This window comes from Budorcas taxicolor, chromosome X (assembly GCF_023091745.1).
Source record: "Budorcas taxicolor isolate Tak-1 chromosome X, Takin1.1, whole genome shotgun sequence".
Classification (NCBI taxonomy): domain Eukaryota; kingdom Metazoa; phylum Chordata; class Mammalia; order Artiodactyla; family Bovidae; genus Budorcas; species Budorcas taxicolor.
The window spans coordinates 85,622,119-85,636,595 of record NC_068935.1 but is presented as its reverse complement, the minus strand read 5'-3'; the positions used below and the strand labels follow the sequence as shown (position 1 = coordinate 85,636,595).

At 38.9% G+C, this 14,477-nt stretch overlaps 1 protein-coding gene across 1 annotated transcript in view; it reads left to right on the top strand.

Annotated features, from left to right (window-relative positions):
• Positions 1-8,738, top strand: part of ZNF41 (zinc finger protein 41) — a 47,472-nt gene extending 38,734 nt beyond the window's left edge. The window contains exons 6-7 of the mRNA XM_052662698.1: positions 98-2,119; positions 8,626-8,738. Coding sequence (XP_052518658.1) covers positions 98-2,119; positions 8,626-8,738 — 2,135 coding nt within the window. The remainder of the gene's footprint in view (positions 1-97; positions 2,120-8,625) is intronic.
• The last annotated feature ends 5,739 nt before the right edge of the window (positions 8,739-14,477 follow it).

The following is a 14,477-nucleotide window of genomic DNA, read 5'->3' as shown; positions in this document are numbered from 1 at the left end:
ATGATTGTTATATGGACTCTTCTATTTTTTTGTTCATCCTGTCCAAACTTCATGATAACTGTTCTGAAGTCATTTTCATTTTTTTCTTTCTTTTTAGATGAGGATTTTGGGCAAACTCAACAACAGAGAATTTCTGGAGAAGTTTCATTCCACTGTGAGAAAATTGGTCAATCCATAGGAAAAGATTCATTGTGTTCCATTATAGAAGAACTGTGGCAAGGTAATGACCAGCTAGAAAGAAATCAAGAAAACCAAAATAACCCTTTAAGTCATGTGAAAATATTGACTAAGGAGAGGGGCTATGAATATAAAAATATTGAAAAAATAATTCATGTGAGTACCAGGCTTGTTCCTTCAATTAAAAGACTCCATAACTTTGATACATTTGGAAAAAGTTTGATGCATACTTTAAATTTACATAACCACAATAAAAGCAATGCAACAGAGAACTTTGATAAGATTTTTGGAAATGGTAACAATTTTGCACATAGCTCTTCCTTTATTAAGAATGAGAATGCTAATAGAGGAGCAAAGTCCTATGAACTTAATCAATGTGAAAAACATCTTGAGCACAAACAAGTTCTCACCCACCATCAGAAAATTCATACTGGAGAGAAACTTTATGTATGTACTGAATATGTGAATACCTTTACCCAGGAGTCACATCTTTTTGAGCATCAGAGAATTCATGCTGGAGAAAAATCTCATGAATGCAATAAGGATGAGAATATCTTCATTCAGAAGCCACAAATTGAGGTACCTCAAAGTGTTTACACAAGAGAGAAACCTTTTATATGTATTCAATGTGGGAAGGCTTTTACCCTCAGGTCAAACCTCATTACACATCAGAAAATTCATACTGGGCAGAAACCCTATAAATGCAGTGAATGTGGAAAAGCCTTTTTCCATAGATCATATCTCTTTAGACATATGAGAATTCATACAGGAGAAAAACCTTATGAATGCAATGAATGTGGAAGAGGATTTTCTCAGAACTCTGACCTCAGTATACATCAGAAAACTCATACTGGAGAGAAACACTATGCATGCAGTGAATGCGGGAAAGCCTTCACAAGAAAATCAGCACTCAGGATGCATCAGAGAATTCACACAGGAGAAAAACCCTATATATGCACTGAATGTGGAAAAGCCTTCATCCAGAAATCCCATTTCAATACACATCAGAGAATTCATACTGGAGAAAAACCTTATGAATGCAGTGACTGTGGAAAATCATTCATTAAGAAATCACAGCTGCATGTGCATCAAAGAATTCATACAGGAGAAAAACCTTATATATGCACAGAATGTGGAAAGGTCTTTACTCATAGGACAAATCTCACTACACATCAGAAAACTCATACTGGAGAGAAGCCATATATGTGTGCTGAATGTGGGAAGGCTTTCAGTGATCAGTCAAATCTCATTAAACACCAGAAAACTCATACTGGAGAGAAACCCTATAAATGCAATGGCTGTGGAAAGGCCTTCATATGGAAGTCACGCCTCAAAATACATCAGAAATCTCATATTGGAGAGAGACACTATGAATGCAATGAATGTGGAAAAGCTTTTATCCAGAAATCAACACTCAGTGTACATCAGAGAATCCATACAGGAGAAAAACCCTATGCTTGTCCTGAATGTGGGAAGGCCTTCATCCAAAAATCACACTTTATTGCACACCATAGAATTCATACTGGAGAGAAGCCTTACGCGTGCAGTGACTGTGGGAAATGCTTCACAAAGAAGTCACAACTCCGAGTGCATCAAAAAATTCACACAGGAGAGAAACCCAACATATGTGCTGAATGTGGAAAGGCTTTCACTGACAGGTCGAATCTCATAACACACCAGAAAATCCATACTAGAGAGAAACCTTATAAATGTAGTGATTGTGGAAAATCCTTCACCTGGAAGTCACGCCTCTCTATCCATCAGAAATCTCATACTGGAGAGAGACACTATGAATGCAGTAAATGTGGGAAAGCTTTCATCCAGAAAGCAACACTAAGTATGCATCAGATAATTCACACAAGAAAGAAAGCTTATGCTTGCACACAATGTCAGAAGGCCTTCACAGACAGATCAAATCTTATTAAACATCAGAAAACTCATAGTGCAGCAAAACTATAAATCCAGTGACGGAAAATACCTTCAGCTGGAAATCATAATGGGATGTGCATCAGCTGTCTCACAGAGGTGACAAGGAGTGCCTGATGCTGCAATCATTGCACAGGGGGAGTAGATATGACAGACTATAAATAGCTTAAGTGAACAGAAGGTCAACAAAGCCAAGTATTCTTCAGTCAGGTGGAATACAAGTTGATATGCGATTATATGCGTAGGGAGCCACTTTGGTAAAGCATTTGAGCAATAGCTCTGATTGGTTTCATGATTCACACAGACACTCTCGTTCTCCTGCAGATGGTAGAGATAGAGACCCCAGGAGATGACTTGTAATCTCTTGTGCTTCACTTTTTGAATAAAGGGCTTTATAAATGCAGCACTGATTTGTTCTTCACACCCTGAAATGTAAAACTACTCAATACTGACCCAATTTTTTTCAAATTTCTAAGGTGGGGAGAAGAGCATTCATTGTCCAAACACTTCTAGGGCATTGAAGTCAAGGCAAAAACCAATTTAGGAATATATTAATAGATCTATGAGTAGAAGCCGGAAGTTTTTATGATAATTGACATTTAAGACACAGAAAAGATTGCCCTGAGGAAGCGCTCTTTTTCTTACCTTTGAGACATCACCGTGGTATATTTTTAAAATATGAAATACAATGTTTAAATTTAATTTCTGACTTTATGCATTGGCAAATTAAGCATAGCTCTAGCCTATGTTACAGGAATGTAACATATTAAATGTTACATATGCCTAAAGGTGGCAGTTGTTCCCTTATCAATTCCATGCTGTGGCAGCAGGTGATTCAGACTTGAAAGTAGTGAACACACCTTCTAATCTGTACTCCCAAAGCTATCATTTAGGTAAGCCACAGACCATAAACTTCTTATCCCCTTAGTAACTGAACCTAAGACAATGAAACTGAGCCACAGCACTCTGGACTTCCACTGAAGCTTCTGCTTTCTTGGGGGTTCCTGTTTGAAAAACAACAGTTGAGAAATTGGGTTTCAATACATAAAATGGTGGGTTTTCTTCCAAGTTAGTTAATTTTACATATTCATGTTTATGTGCACATTAAGAGTAATTTTGTGTGGATTGCTATGGGATAAAGAGTCATGTTGCATTAGTTATTTAGCCTAAGATATGATTATAAATTATAGTTGAATAACCAGAAGACTTCTCTAAAAAGAGCACTGCTTTTTTTAAGCACTGATATGTAAACACTTTCTTGTTTTTAATTAAAAATTTTTTACAATACTCATAAGAAAAGGGGCTTTCTTTCTAGCATGTAGTTTTATTTTGTTTTTAAACTTTTTAATTAAAGTATAATGCATACTGAAAATGCATATATCATAAGCATACAGTTCAGTGAATTCTAACAAACTGAACACACTCAGATCAAGAAACAGGACATGACTAGCACCCCTGAAAAACTCCCTGTGCTCCCTTCCAGGTCTTATTGTCCACCTCCCCCACTAGGTAAACACTATCTTGACTTAAATAGTTTTGTCTACTTGGTATTTTATATAAATTAACTCAGTAGTTATATTTCATATTTTGGTAATATACTGTTAAGTATCTGTCTTTCATTCACATTATAAATGTGAGATTTGTCCATATTGTTAAATGTAGTTGTAGGTAATTCATTCTTATTGTCATGTTAAATTACACTCTGTGAAAATTCAACAGTATATTTATCCATTCTATTGTTAATGGACATTTGTGTTGTTTGCAGCTTAGAGCTATTGGAAATAGTGCTAATATAAATATTTTAGTACCTATCTATTGGTGAACATATTTATGAACTCTGTTAGGCATATATCTAGGAGTTGAACTGCCAGATTATATTGTATCCATATGCTCAGCTAGTTTATGAAACTAGTTTTCCAAAGTGATTGCACCAGTGTATACTCCCACCAGCACAGTAGATGAGTTCTAGTTGCTTCTTGTCAATACTTGGTATTTTCCATCTTTTTTTTTAAAAAAAACTATAGCCATTATGCTGGATGTATAGTGATATCTCAGTGTGATTTAATTTTTATTTTCTTATCCTCCAACCCCACCATAGTATCTTCCCAAGACAGTTGCATGATATCTCAGATCTGAAACTTAGCATGGTTCTCACGTGGCTGTACCATTTTACATCTCACCAACAATAGTAAGCAATTAGTAACTTTAAATATTCCCATACAAAAATGCCCAAAGCTTGATGGTTTGATTGGTTGAGTGCATTTAACATTTGAGTAGAAATCTTTCAGAAAATAGAGGAGGAAGGAACACTCCCCAACTCTGTGAGGCCAGGATTACCCTGATACTTAAGCCATACAAACATATCACAAGAAAACTACAAGCAACATTCCTCGTGAATATAGATGTAAAAATCTGCAACAAAATATTAGAAATTGAATCCAGCAACATATAAAAGGATTATACATCATGACCAAGTGGGATTTATTCCAGTGATGCAAGACTGCTTGCTTCAACATTCAAAAATCAGTCAATGCAATCTACTGTATTATATATACAGAGTAAAAAAAAAGGAAAATCACATAAAGCACATAGTCTACATATTGAATACAACTTTATCAAATCTCCAGCAGGCTTTCTTCCCCAGAAATTGATTAGCTAATCCTAAAATTTATATAGAAATAGAAAAGACCAAAAATAGCAAATAAGAATTTGCCAAAAAGCAAAATAGAAGGACAGTAGCTTCCCAATTTCTTGATTACAGTTATCAAGACAGTATGGTACCAGTGTGGGGAGAGAGACAGAGATCAATGGAATAGAAAAGAATCCAGGAATAAACCCTGATACCTATGGTAAACATAGTTTTTTACAAAAATGTGAAGGCAATTCATTGGGAAAAGAAAAATCTTTTCAACATTTGGTGCAGGAATGATTACATATCCATATGCAAAAAGATGAATTTAAATCTTACTTCACACCATACTAAAAATTAACTAAAAATGGATCAGAGATGTAAATATAAAAGCTAAAACTATAAAAGGTTTAGTAGAAAACATAGGAGAAAAATCTCTGTGATCTTGTATTAGGCAAGGAATTCTTAAATACAACACCAAGAGCATGATTCATAAAGAAAAAATGATAAATTAGACTTCATCAAAACTCAAAAGGTTCAAACTTCAAAAGATACCATTAAGAAAATGAAAAGACAAAGCACAGACAGGAGCAAACATTTATCTGATAAAGAACTTGTACATGGAATATATAAAGAACTCTTACAACCCAATAAAAAGAAGATACACAACCCAGTTTACAATTAGGCAGAAGATTTGAAGAGATAGTTTACCAAATACTTTATATATATATAGGCTTCCCTGGTAGCTCATTTAGTAAAGAATCCATCTGCAATGCTGGAGACCCTGGTTCAATTCTTGGGTCAGGAAGATCCCCTGGAGAAGGGATAGACTAGCCAGCCACTCCAGTATTCTTGGGCTTTCCTGGTGGCTCAGACGGTAAAGAATCAGCCTGCAAGGCAGGAGATCTGGGTTCAGTCCCTGGGTTGGGAAGATCCCCTGGAGGAGGGCATAGCAACCCACTCCAGTATTCTTGCCTGGAGAATCCCCATGGACAGAGGAGCCTGGCGAGCTACAGTCCATAGGGTCACAAAGAGTCAGACAAGACTGAGCAACTAAGCACAGCACAGCATATATATATATATATATATATATATACACACACACATACATGAATAAACATGTGAAGAGATGCCCAACATCATTAGGCATTAGAGAAATTCTAACTAAAACCACAAGCTTCCCTAGTGGCTTCAGTGGTAAAGAATCTGCCTGCCAATATAAGAGATGTGAGTTCAATCCCTGGATCAGGAAGATCCCCTGAAGAAGGAAATGGCAACCCATTCCAGTATTCTTGCCTGGAAAATCCCATGGACAGAGGAGCCTGGTGGGCTAGTCCATGGGGTCACAGAAAGAGTCAGACATGACTTAGTGACTAAACAACAGCAACTAAAACCACAAAAATACCACTTTATATGTACTAAAATGGCTATAAAGAAAAGACAATTATAACAAATGGTGGCACAGATAGGGAAAATCAGGAACTTTCCTACATTTCTGGTGTGACTGTATTAAAATGACATAGCCATTTTGGAAATTTTGGCAGTTTCTTAAAACATTGATCATAAATTTACCAGAGGACCCAGTACTGCAACTTCTATAATCTACCCAAAAGATATACAACGTGTTCATACAAACACTTGCACTTGAATATTAATAATAACATTATTCATACAAGACAGAAAAGTAGAAACAATCTAAATATCCATCAACTTACAAATAGACAAAATATGGTATATTCAGCAATAAAAAAAGAACAAATGCTACAATATGGATGAACTTCAAAAATATGCTAAGTGAAAGAAGTGAGATGCAAAACATCTAGTATTATATTTGAATATTGCATTTATGTGAAATGTCCACAAAGGTAAAATCTATAAAGCTGTCTAGATCAGTGGTTGTCTGGAAGATCCCCTGGAGAAGGAAATAGCAACCTACTCCAGTATTCTTGCCTAGAAAATTCCATAGACAGAGGAATCCATGTGGTCACAAATAGGATACAACTGAGCTACTGACCATAGGGGTAAGAATGGGAATCATCACTAACTGTTAATTAGTAAGAGGAATCTTACTGGGAAGATAAAAATGTTACAGAACTTGACTGTGGTGATGGTTGCACAGCTAGGTAAGTTTAATGAAGGTCATTGAAGTGATCCTCAATTCCATTCCTGTTTAAGCATCTGGGTTCCCTGCCATAACATCTATTGCCACCCATATCTAGAATGAAGTGTTGTCTTGGAGCCTGTTGTACATTTAAAAATAAACTTTTTTTAAAAGGTCATTGAACTGTACAATTTAAATATGGAACCTAAATTATACCTCAATAAAGTTGTTTCTTTTTCAGAGTTGTTTTGGCTTTCTAGGTCCTTAACATTTGCATATAAATGGTAGAATAAGTTTGTTCATTTCAACAATATAAGAAGCTGCTGTGATTTTTATTGAGATTGGTTTGAATCTATAGATCAATTTGGGGAGAATTGAAATGTTAACAATATTGAGTTTTCTGACCAATAAATAAGACATATCTCTCCATTTAATTTCTCTCAGCAGTATTTTATAGTTTTCAGTGTACAGGTCTTTCACATCTTCTGACAAATTGTTGCCTAAGTGTTTCATATTTTGATGCTATTTTACTTGATGTTTTATTTCCACTTTACTGTATAGTATTCATTTTTTTTCAATTACTTATTGTTAATTACTAGTATATAGAAAAGCAATTGCCTGAAGAAGGGCATGGAAACCCACTCCAGTATTCTTGCCTGGAGAATCCCATGGACAGAGGAGCCTGGTGGGCTACAGTCCATAGGGTCGCAAAGAGTCAAACAAAACTGAAGCGACTTAGCACTCACACAGAAAAGCAACTGATGTTTGTATGCTTATCTTGGGCAGAAGTTAAAGGGAACAGTCCCTACATAAGACTGCCCTCACTTCCAACACCAACTGCAAGTTCAAGGGTCTCTAAGAACACCCTCAATTTTAATCATTACAATCCATCCTGTCAAGCCATTAAATACACATTCATATTTTATACCACTTTGATTATTCCTCCTCTCTGATCTGCCTCTATTTGTACCTTATGATAAACTTGTGTGGAACTATTTAGCTTATGATTAGCTAAATCCAGTTCTTCCTCAAGCTAGTCATTTGCCATCAATATTATATCCTGAAAAATCCTTTAACTCAATTTCCCCATATATTTGACCATCAATACAAATATAATCTTAGCAACAATGCCAGTGTTACACCATGATAGTAGTGTAACCTGCATACAACATTGATAATATGTGTAGCCTGCATACAACATTGTGCCTATAGTCAACATTATATACTCTACATTTTTTAATATAAATTTATTTATTTTAATTGGAGGTTAATTACTTTACAGTATTGTATTGGTTTTGCCATACATCAACACGAATCCACCACAAATATACACGTGTTCCCCATCCTGAACCCCCCTCCCTCCTCCCTCCCCGTATATACTGTACATTTAAACTGTATAGTGTTTTTCCAAAATAAAAGATATCAAAAGATACTGGCACATTACTAGAGTCCCACTAGGTCATCAACAATTAATCCAGTTCATCTCCCAGAACAATATCGCTCAGGTTTGCAGACTTCCATTTGACCTTCTCAGGTTTCAAAAGTAAGAGGAGTCTTGGCAATAAGTGGCTTCATTCTCTCTGGCATCTGGTTTAATTAAATTGAGATAGTATTATCACTTATTCTGAGCCTCTCGGGGCACCAATGTAATGGATTTCCCTTGTTGCATAACTTATTTATTCATTCTTTTACTTTCAGCTATATTCCTCATTCTCTCCATTTATCATTGAATTTGACCCGAATTTTTCCATCTTTGAAAGAGACAATAAGTTCAGCCACTGTGCTGGTCCAGATGGTCATCAACAATATCAATCTAGCAAATGCTTCCCCTTCAACCCACTCCCATTTGTACAGGATATCATTGCACAAGTGTGGAACTTATGGTTTGTCTCAACCACTTGGTAATACAGCTGTATTCACCATCGACCCCAATTTTCCAAGTTGGGTGAAGGCACAGTCTATCACATTAGGCCATTACAAATTCTGACATTAAAGTTTGAAAGTACAATGAAAGTTTCTTGCTTAGAAATCATCCCTGCTTCTGGCCCCTGCAATTGTGGCCCTGGTCCTGGGACCACTGCATCAGGTAGGAATAAAACGACATTGAGCTGCTGTTGGGGAGGGAGGGAGAACTGTATGGTCACAGTGGAATCCTCCCCCTCCTCCTTTTCCCCAGATTCTTCCAAAAAGTGAAGGAATCTATCTATTGGAGAACTTCCCTTGGCCATCCTCATGTTGAGTGTGAGCACACACTTGTGAAGACGTGAAAGTCAGCCCTTCATGCTTTTATCTCTCCCAGTTTTATTTTTTAATATCTATCATTTTAATTTTTTTACTTGACTGCACCAGGTCTTAGTTGTGGCCTGCAAATTCTTCACTGTAGCATGTGGAATCTAGTTCGCTGACCAGGGATTGAACCTGGGACCCCTGCATTGGGAGCACGGAGTCTTAAACACTGGACCACCAGGGAAGTCCCTCTCCCCCAGTTTTAGACAACAAATGTTTCAATTGCCTGTTCTCTATCAAAGCACTGCTCTTAGAATATCTCTTTGTTCACTGTTGCACATTATGAATTATTATTGTAGACTGAATTGTGTCCCCACAAAATTTATATTTTGAAGCCCTGACCCTTAGTGTGGTTACATTTGGAGATAGATACTTCAAGAAGGTAATTACAGTTTAAATGAGATCATAAGCGTTTGGTTCAGTTCAGTTCTTTTCAGTTGCTCAGTCATGTCCGACTCTTTGCGACCCCATGCACTGCAGCACACCAGGCCTCCCCGTCCATCACCAACTCCGAGTTCACTCAAACTCGATGGACAAACCATTTCATCCTCTGTTGCCCCCTTCTCCTCCCACCTTCAATCTTTCCCAGCATCAGTGTCTTTTCCAATGAGTCAGCTCTTCGCATGAGGTGGCCAAAGATTTGGAGTTTCAACTTCAACATCAGTCCTTCCAGTGAACACCCAGGACTGATTTCCTTTAAGATGGACTGGTTGGATCTCCTTGCAGTCCAAGGAACTCTCAAGAGTCTTCTTCAACACCACAGTTCAGAAGCATAAATTTTTCAGTGCTCAGCTTTCTTTATAGTCCAACTCTCACATCCATACATGACTACTGGAAAAACCACAGCCTTGACTAGATGGACCTTTGTTGGCAAAGTAATGTCTCTGATTTTTAATATGCTGTCTAGGTTGGTCATAACTTTCCTTCCAAGGAGTAAACATCTTTAATTTCATGGCTGCAGTCACCATATGCAGTGATTTTGGAGCCCCCAAAAATAAAGTCAGCCACTGTTTCCCCATCTATTTGCCATGAAGTGATGGGACCAGATGCCATGATCTTCGTTTTCTGAATGTTGTGCTTTAAGCCAACTTTTTCACTCTCCTCTTTCACTTTCATCAAGAGGCTCTTTAGTTCTTCTTCACTTTCTGCTATAAGGATGGTGTCATCTGCATATCTGAGGTTATTGATATTTCTCCCAGCAATCTTGATTCCAGCTTGTGATTCGTACAGCCCAGCATTTCTCATGATGTACTCTGCATAAAAGTTAAATAAGCAGGGAGACAATATACAGCCTTGACGTACTCCTTTTCCTATTTGGAACCAGTCTGTTTTTGGATGTCCAGTTCTAACTGTTCCTTCCTGATGTGCATACAGATTTCTCAAGAGGCAGGTCAGGTAGTCTGGTATTCCCATCTCTTTCAGAATTTTCCACAGTTTTTTGTGATCCACAGAGTCAAAGGCTTTGGCATAGTCAATACAGCAGCAATAGATGTTTTCCTGGAACTCTCTATGTGGATCACAGTCAGCATTTGACTGTGTGGATCACAAAAAACGGTGGGAAATTCTGAAAGAGAAGGGAATACCAGACCACCTGACCTGCCTCTCGAGAAACCTGTATGCAGGTCAGGAAACGACAGTTAGAACTGACATGGAACAAGAGACTAGTTCCAAAAAGGAAAAGGAGTACGTCAAGGCTGTATATTGTCACCCTGCTTGTTTAACTTCTATGCAGAGTACATCATGAGAAACGCTGGGCTGGAAGAAGTACAAGCGGGAATCAAGATTGATGGGAGAAATATCAATAACCTCAGATATGCAGATGACACAACCCTTACAGTAGAAACAGTGTCAGACTTTATTTTTGGGGGCTCAAAAACCACTGCAGATGGTGACTGCAGCCATGAAATTAAAAGACGCTTACTCCTTGGAAGAAAAGTTATGACCAACCTAGATAGTATATTCAAAACCAGAGACATTACTTTGCCGACTAAGGTCCGTCTAGTCAAGGCTATGGTTTTTCCTGTGGTCATGTATGGATGTGAGAGTTGGACTGTGAAGAAAGCTGAGCACCGAAAAATTGATGCGTTTGAACTGTGGTATTGGAGAAGACTCTTGAGAGTCCCTTGGACTGCAAGGAGATCCAACCAGTCCATTCTGAAGGAGATCAGCCCTGGGATTTCTTTGGAAGGAATGATGCTAAAGCTGAAGCTCCAGTACTTTGGACACCTCATGCGAAGAGTTGACTCATTGGAAAAGACTTTGATGCTGGGAGAGATTGGAGGCAGGAGGAGAGGGGGACGACCCAGGATGAGATGGCTGGATGGCATCACGGACTCGATGGACGTGAGTCTGAGTGAACTCCGGGAGATGGTGATGAACAGGGAGGCCTGGCGTGCTGCAATTCATGGGGTCGCAAAGAGTCGGACACGACTGAGCGACTGAACTGAACTGAACTGATGGCAGAAAGTGAAGAAGAACTAAAGAGTCTCGTGATGAAAGTGAAAGAGGAGAGTGAAAAAGTTGGCTTAAAGCTCAACATTCAGAAAACGAAGATCATGGCATCCAGTCCCATCACTTCGTGGCAAAGAGATGGGGAAACAGCGGCTGACTTTACTTTTCTGGGCTCCAAAATCACTGCAGATGGTGATTGCAGCCATGAAATTAAAAGACACTTACTCCTTGGAAGGAAAGTTATGACCAACCTAGGTAGCATATTCGAAAGCAGAATTACTTTGCCAACAAAGGTCCATCTAGTCAAGGCTATGGTTGTTCCAGTGGTCATGTCCATGTATGTATGCTTGTCATGTATGCTTGTGAGAGTTGGACTATAAAGTTGAGTGCAGAAGAATTGATCCTTTTGTACTGTGGTATTGGAGCAGACTCTTGAGAGTCCCTTGGACTGCAAGGAGATCCAACCAGTGCATCCTAAAGGAGATCAGTCCTGGGTGTTCATTGGAAGGACTGATGCTGAAGCTGAAACTCCAATAGTTTGGCCACCTGATGCAAAGAGCTGACTCACTTGAAAAGACCCTGATGCTGGGAAAGATTGAGGGCAGGAGAAGAAGGGGACGACAGAGGATGAGATGGTTGGATGGCATCACCAACTCGATGGACATGGGTTTGGGTGGACTCTGGGACTTGGTGATGGTCAGGAAGGCCTGGCGTGCTGCAGTTCATGGGGTCGCAAAGAGTCGGACACAACTGAGCAACTGAACTGAAGTTGCTTTTTCGATGATTCAACGGATGTTGGCAATTTGATCTCTGGTTCCTCTGCCTCTTCTAAATCCAGCTTGAACATCTCGAAGTTCACGGTTCATGTATTGCTGAAGCCTGGCTTGGAGAATTTTGAGCATTACTTTGCTAGCGTGTGAGATGAGTGCAATTGTGCAGTAGTTTGAGCATTCTTTGGCATTGCCTTTCTTTGGGATTGGAATGAAAACTGACCTTTTCCAGTCCTGTGGCCACTGCTGAGTTTACCAAATTTGCTGGCATACTGAGTGCAGCACTTTCACAGCATTATCTTTCAGAATTTGAAACAGCTCCACTGGAATTCCATCACCTCCACTAGCTTTGCTCATAGTGATGCTTCCTAAGGCCCACTCGACTTCACATTCCAGGATGTCTGGCTCTAGGTGAGTGATCACATCATCATGGTTATCTGGGTCATGAAGATCTTTTTTGTACAGTTCTTCTGTGTATTCTTGCCACCTCTTCTTAATATCTTCTGTTTCTGTTAAGTCCCTACCATTTCTGTCTTTTATTGAGCCCATCTTTGCATGAAATGTTCCCTTTGTATCTCTAATTTTCTTGAAGAGATCGCTAGTCTTTTACATTCTATTGTTTTCTCTATTTCTTTGCACTGATCACCAAGGAAGGCTTTTTTATCTCTTCTTGCTATTCTTTGGATCTCTGCATTCAAATGGGTATATCTTTCGTTTTCTCCTTTGCTTTTCATTTCTCTTCTTTTCACAGCTATTTGTAAGGCCTCCATGGACAGCCATTTTGCTTTTTTGCATTTGTTTTTCCTGGGAATGGTCTTGCTCCCTGTCTGCTGTACAATGTCACAAACCTCTGTCCATAGTTCATCAGCAATCTGTCTATCAGATCTAGTCCCTTAAATCTATTTCTCAGTTCCACTGTATAATCATAAGGGAGATCTTATCTTCCCCACTTTCTTCAATTTAAGTCTGAATTTGGCAATAAGGAGTTCATGATCTGAGCCACAGTCAGCTCCCAGTCTTGTTTTTGCTGACTGTATAGAGTTTCTCCATCTTCAGCTGCAAAGAATATCATCAATCTGATTTTAGTATTGACCATCTGGTGATGTCCAAGTGTAGAGTCGCCTCTTGTGTTATTGGAAGAGGGTGTTTGCTATGACCAGTGTGTTCTCTTGGCAAAACTCTGTTAGCCTTTGCCCTCTTTCATTCTGTACTCCAAGGCCAAATTTGCCTGTTAACTCTGGGTGTTTCTTGACTTCCTACTTTTCATTCCAGTCCCCTATAATGAAAAGGACATCTTTTTTGGGTGTTATTTCTAAAAGGTCTTGTAGGTCTTCATAGAACCATTCAACTTCAGCTTCTTCAGTGTTACTGGTCAGGGCATACACTTGGATTACTGTGATATGGAATGGTTTGCCTTGGAAATGAACAGAGATCATTCTGTCGTTTTTGAGACTGCATCCAAGTACTGCATTTTGGACTCTTTTGTTGACTATGATGGCTATTCCATCTCTTCTAAGGGATTCCTGCCCACAGTGTAGATATAATGGTCATCTGAGTTAAATTCACCCATTCCAGTCCATTTTAGTTCACTGATTCCTAGAATTTCAACGTTCACTCTTGCCATCTCTTGTTTGACCACTTCCAACTTGCCTTGATTCATGGACCTAAGATTCCAGGTTCCTATGCAATATTGCTCTTTACAGCATCAGGCCTTGCGTCTATCACCAGTCACATCCACACCTGGGTGTTGTTTTTGCTTTGGCTCTGACTCTTCATTCTTTCTGGAGTTATTTCTCCACTGATCTCCAGTAGCATATTGGGCACCTACCGACCTGGGGAGTTCATCTTTCAGTGTCTTATCTTTTTGCCTTTTCATACAGTTCATGGGGTTCTCAAGGCAAGAATACTGAAGTGGTTTGCCATTCCCTTCTCCAGTGGACCACATTTTGTCAGAACTCTCCACCATGACCCATCTGTCTTGGGTGTCCCTACACGGCATGACTTAGTTTCATTGAGTTAGACAAGGCTGTGGTCCATGTGATCAGATTGGCTAGCTTTCTGTGACTGTGGTTTCAGTCTGTCTGCCCTCTGATGCCCTCTCTCACTGCCTACTGTCTTACTGGGGTTTCTCTTACCT